This window comes from Saccopteryx bilineata, chromosome 4 (genome assembly GCF_036850765.1).
Source record: "Saccopteryx bilineata isolate mSacBil1 chromosome 4, mSacBil1_pri_phased_curated, whole genome shotgun sequence".
Lineage (NCBI taxonomy): Eukaryota > Metazoa > Chordata > Mammalia > Chiroptera > Emballonuridae > Saccopteryx > Saccopteryx bilineata.
In genome coordinates this window covers 285,719,014-285,724,031 of record NC_089493.1, presented here as the reverse complement: position 1 = coordinate 285,724,031, position 5,018 = coordinate 285,719,014, and the positions used below count along the sequence as shown (strand labels likewise).

General features: G+C 52.7%; 1 protein-coding gene across 2 annotated transcripts in view; it reads left to right on the top strand.

Moving 5' to 3' along the window:
- The window catches only part of DNAJA3 (DnaJ heat shock protein family (Hsp40) member A3), a 34,435-nt gene extending 31,005 nt beyond the window's left edge, over window positions 1-3,430 (top strand). The window contains exons 11-12 of one of the 2 annotated variants that reach the window (XM_066275055.1): window positions 1,489-1,604; window positions 2,209-3,430. In XM_066275055.1, coding sequence (XP_066131152.1) covers window positions 1,489-1,592 — 104 coding nt within the window. In that variant the 3' untranslated portion in view covers window positions 1,593-1,604; window positions 2,209-3,430. The remainder of the gene's footprint in view (window positions 1-1,488; window positions 1,605-2,208) is intronic. The other variant, XM_066275056.1, reaches the window with a different exon arrangement.
- Window positions 3,431-5,018: the final 1,588 nt, after the last annotated feature.

The window sequence follows — 5,018 nt, the reverse complement described above, 5'->3', positions numbered from 1 at the left end:
GAGTCACCACAGACCCTCTGAGGACATTCCTGATCTGTGAGAGCATGCCAGTCCAGAGGGCAGCCGGGGGCTGGACCTAGGACAACCTTATCCTACCTCTGCTGGGGGCCTCTCATTGAGGAAAGTGTCTTAATTTGTGATCTTAGAGACCGTGACCATTTACTTCTGCTATGCACTGTGCTTGGCATACATTTCTTAGCATGTTAAAAACATGCCCTACAATTAAAAATATTGAGTACAGCTCTGTAGTCTAACTCATAGCAAATGTTTGCCCTCCCTGCCTGATGATTGGTAGATCTTTAAAATGATGCAGTTGTAGGCCTTGGCCGGTTGGCTCAGTGGTAGAGCGTTGGCCTAGCGTGCAGGAGTCCCGGGTTCGATTCCCGGCCAGGCACACAGGAGAAGCGCCCATCTGCTTCTCCACCCCTCCCCCTCTCCTTCCTCTCTGTCTCTCACTTCCCCTCCCACAGCCAAGGCTCCATTGGAGCAAAGTTGGCCCGGGTGCTGAGGATGGCTCCATGGCCTCTGCCTCAGGCTCTGGTCGCAACAGAGCAACACCCCAGATGGGCAGAGTATCGCCCCCTGGTGGGCGTGCCAGGTGGATCCCGGTCGGGCGCATGCGGGAGCCTTGTCTGACTGCCTCCCCATTTCCAGCTTCAGAAAAATACCAAAAAAAAAAAATGATGCAGTTGTATAGCAGAGTTGCTCTTGTTGGTCTCCTCCTGGGTGCTAAAGAAACAGGAACCAGCCTTCCTTCTTCTGGAACATTTAGGGTTAGATGCCCTGTGGTGGAGAGGTCTTGCCCAGTGACAGAGTCCTCCGCTGCTGTCATTACAGATAGAAATGCGCATGTCCTAGGATTCCAAGAGGCAGTGAGTCCTTCTCTGAGTATCCCAGAGACACGCACATGTACAGAGTGTGGAAGCTGGTCGGTTGGTCTTGTTCCTCACCTTAGAGCTGGTGGCATGGTGGTTAAGAGCCTGGGCTTTGAAGTCTGACTGCTTAGGTTTGAACTTAGTTCTCCCTCCCACTTACTCTCTGATCTTGGGCAAACCACCTAAGCTTTTTGCACTTTCATTTCTTTTTTTTTTCATCTGAAATTTACCTATAAGGTTAGTACTGTAAGGATTGTGGAAGCCTTGTGGCTGGCCCAGAAGGCATCTGGCACTGGGCTATATTTTTGTTAACAGCTGTTAAGATGGAGACAGCTGGTGATAGTCGGCTGTTTCTTATGTCCCTCTCGCAGGCCAGTAACTTGGGGAGCAGTCGGGATTCCTAAGGTGCTGCGTGGCTTGTTTGCTTTAGTCATCTGAGAAAAGCAAGGCAGCCTTGGCCAACCTGGGAGCTGCCCTCTCCTCTCAAGGTGGTGCTTGGTGGCTCCTTGAATGTCGAGTCCTGGGGTGGCCAGGCGGGGGTAGGTGGGGCCTGGGACCGGACGCCTAGAGGTGTGCGTCCTTGACCCCAGTTTTTTCTGCTGTTTGTGCCCAGGTGGCAGCACCATGGATAGCTCCGCAGGAGGCAAGGCTAGGCCTGAGGCTGGGGAGGACAAGGAGGGATTCCTTTCCAAACTTAAGAAAATGTTTACCTCCTGATACCCAGCCGAGGTAGGAAACCCTGGAGGTTGCTCCCCTTTGTTTCCCTCTATGAACTAATTCCTGTTTTCCCTCACTTTAACCAGTCTCATGCTCCCCTCCCCCTGGAGTTGGAAGAGTTACCAGTTTCAGGTATGATATATATGGCTCCCCTTGGAGCCAAGCCACTTGGCCCATGGAGGCCCCTGCATTAGGTAATGTGGCAGAGTCAGTGGCAGTGCAGGGCTGAACCAGATCGCAGGGAAAGGCTGCTCTGGGGGCTGCCTCCTAGCCCTCCTTCTGCCGGCTCCCAGGGGCGCTGCGTCCTGCAATGGTAGGAACCAGGTTACCCACAGTCACAGGGCGAGTCATAGAGCCAGGCTTACAACTCAGATCTCCCAACTCCCCACCTGTTTCATAGCCCCTGTTCTGCCTGGGGGTATTGGACCATATAACCTCTGGGGGCTACCAGGGGTTGTGCTTGGTCACAGTTCTCGGGACCTACTTTTAGTTTTTGCGGGTTCCCGGTGGCTGGGGCTCCTGGAATAGCTCCTTCCCAGGGATGATAGAAACTCACCCACAGGAATGTGCAGCTCCTGCAATGCAGTGAACTAGAACTCCTTGTGTCTTGGCTCAGGAAAACGGTCCACTGGAAACTAGGCCTGGAGCAGTGGCCTCTCCTCGTGGCCGGGGCGCCTGGGAGACGGGAGGATTCCAGAACAGTAGCACCGAGCCCTGCCTGCAGAAGCCCTCTGGACCGCCTTGGCAACAGCAAAATCACATGACAACACACCTCTCCACGGAATGGTTATGGTGGACAGCCCCTGCGCAGTACAGCACACACGCCTAAGGGCTGGTAGCAGTTTCTGTCCATGGGTAGATAACTCGGCCTCTTCTGTCTCAGGCAGAGTAAGACATCTGGACACTTCTTGTAGAGCCAAAACTCTAATTTGGAATCAAATGTGATGGAAATCCTAGTAAAGAATTAAAGGCCGTGCTTGCGGCTTCGAAATGAAGCCTGAAGCTGCACCAAGTTATAAAGAGATTAATTTCCCTCATCGAGCCTCCGGGAGGTTCTGGAGTGAGTCTTTCCTGACAGGTGGTCTTTTCCAGGAACTTGGGACCTGCAGGCCCCACCAGCATCGTCCACCCCTCAGTAGAGGTATCCCTTGCTTTTCTTGGAGTTTAATTCTCAAGCGTACCAAGCAGCTGACACGTGGGGGCCTTGGGGCCTGGGGAGGCACACACGAAGAGGGTCCCTGGAGATGCTGCTTCTGACGTGGGCTGCTACCTTCATCAGGACAGGCAGTTGCTCCCCCCTCCCCCCTTCAGGGTGGCCTCCTGTCCGTGACTGTTGAGTTCTGTTGTTCGAAGCCAGCGTGAGTGAGACTCCTGCCCTTCTGCTGGAGCACAGCCATCCCTGGGCACCACCTAACGGCCTCCTTACCCCAGAGCCTTACCCCCACTGCCTGCTGCGGCTTGGTTCTTCCCACTTCCACTGTTGACAACTGTTTTCAGAAGCGAGTTTAAATTATTTAATGAAAAGAATCATCATCTTTTTCTGTGGAAATGTTTGTTCGGGAAATGAAACCACAGTCTAAGCAGTTGAAGGCTCTCTACCATCCACTCAGAGCAAAACCATTTCCCTAACCTGAGCTCTAGGATTTGTAGATTCCATGTTTCCAGACCCTCCCGTGTGATAAGACAGGCTAATGGAGAACACTTCTGAATAGTTTCCCTTTTATTTTCCTCATAATTTACTAAAATAAAGCATCTATTAGTGTCTGATCTACAAATGTAAAATGATTCTGTATCAATGTAAAAGATAATCTACTGAAAAAAGATATTTAAAACCTTCATTGTGGTCACTTGTTTTGAAAGAGTTCAAGCAACTTTCTACAGGTGGCTCAGGAGGGGCTTTTGTGGTGTTCCCCTGCAGATCTGGCCGCCCACATTTCTGCTGGCCTTCCTGGAGCTGGCTGCAGAGGTGGCTCCATCGTCCAGAGTCACGCCTGCCTGGGCGCACACTCACACTGATGGGGGTGGGTGCTTGGACTAGTGCTGACCCTCCCAGGCCCAGATCCCAGAGCAGGGAGCTTTCTATGCAGAAGTTGCTGGTTTGAATGAATGAATGTTCTAGAGTTGGGTGGGTAGCTGCTTCGGGAGCCTGAGCCATGGGAGATACGCAGTGTGGTCTCCTACATCAGTGTCTCCCTCACTCGTCTATTTTTCCCTCCGTTATTTTCAGGGGAATATTATCATATTTATTTGTTAAAATTTTTGTTCATTATAGTTTGGCTAGTCTGGGCTCCCAGCAGAGACTGTCTCACAAAAGCCCTGATGGTGGCTTGCTGTAGTGGGCCCCAAACATCTCAGACCAGCCCCTGGGTTCTCAGTGGATCTGCTTGAGGTGTGAGTGCACTTGCTGGGTTGGGGGAAGAGGATGAGAGAGACCTGATGGGCAAGAAAGGGGCTCAGCTGTGACCTCCTGCCAGTTTCAGATACTGGTCCTTCATTCAGTAGAAGTTTATTGAGTGCCTGCTGTGAACTCTTAGCATAGGCCCCTCCACCATCCTAGACCCAGGTACAGTGGCAGAAAGCTATGCGGCACCTTGTGACAGCTTAGTTTCCTTCCTGGAGAAGTCAGCTAGGTCCCACTCATGTCCCATCTTTGGAAAGCAGAAGTCTAGAGGAAGACTTGGAAAGAGAAAGGTGGGTTTTCTTGCTAGCAGTACCATTATTGCTATACTGAGGGTTCTTCCCACAGATGTTGGAAGGTGCAGAGGCAGATTTAACGGCGGGTGCACTGGGCACGCGCCCTGGGCCTCGACTTCTGAAGGGCCCCACAAAACCCCAACTTGATACTTTTTTTTTTCTGAAGCTGGAAACAGGGATAGACAGTCAGACAGACTCCCGCATGCGCCCGACCGGGATCCACCCGGCACGCCCACCAGGGGCGACGCTCTGCCCCTCCGGGGCGTCGCTCTGCCGCGACCAGAGCCACTCTAGCACCTGGGGCAGCGGCCAAGGAGCCATCCCCAGCACCCGGGCCATCTTTGCTCCAATGGAGCCTTGGCTGCGGGAGGGGAAAAGAGAGATAGAGAGGAAGGAGTGGGGGGTGGAGAAGCAAATGGGCGCTTCTCCTATGTGCCCTGGCCGGGAATCGAACCTGGGTCCCCTGCACGCCAGGCCGACGCTCTACCGCTGAGCCAACCGGCCAGGGCCAATACTTTTTTCTAATGACAAGGGGCCCAATATTTTCTTCTGCTCAGGGCCTCAACCGACCTTGATCTGCCTCTGGGAAGGTGGCAATGCAAATCTTGCAAGTCCCACCCGAGATTGGGCTGATTTCCACAGCTGGCTCCTGGGGCATTTGTCACAAGACAACTTTGAGCCTGAGTTGGAGCTGGAGTGTGAGATAAAGCATTTAGAAATACAAAAAAATGT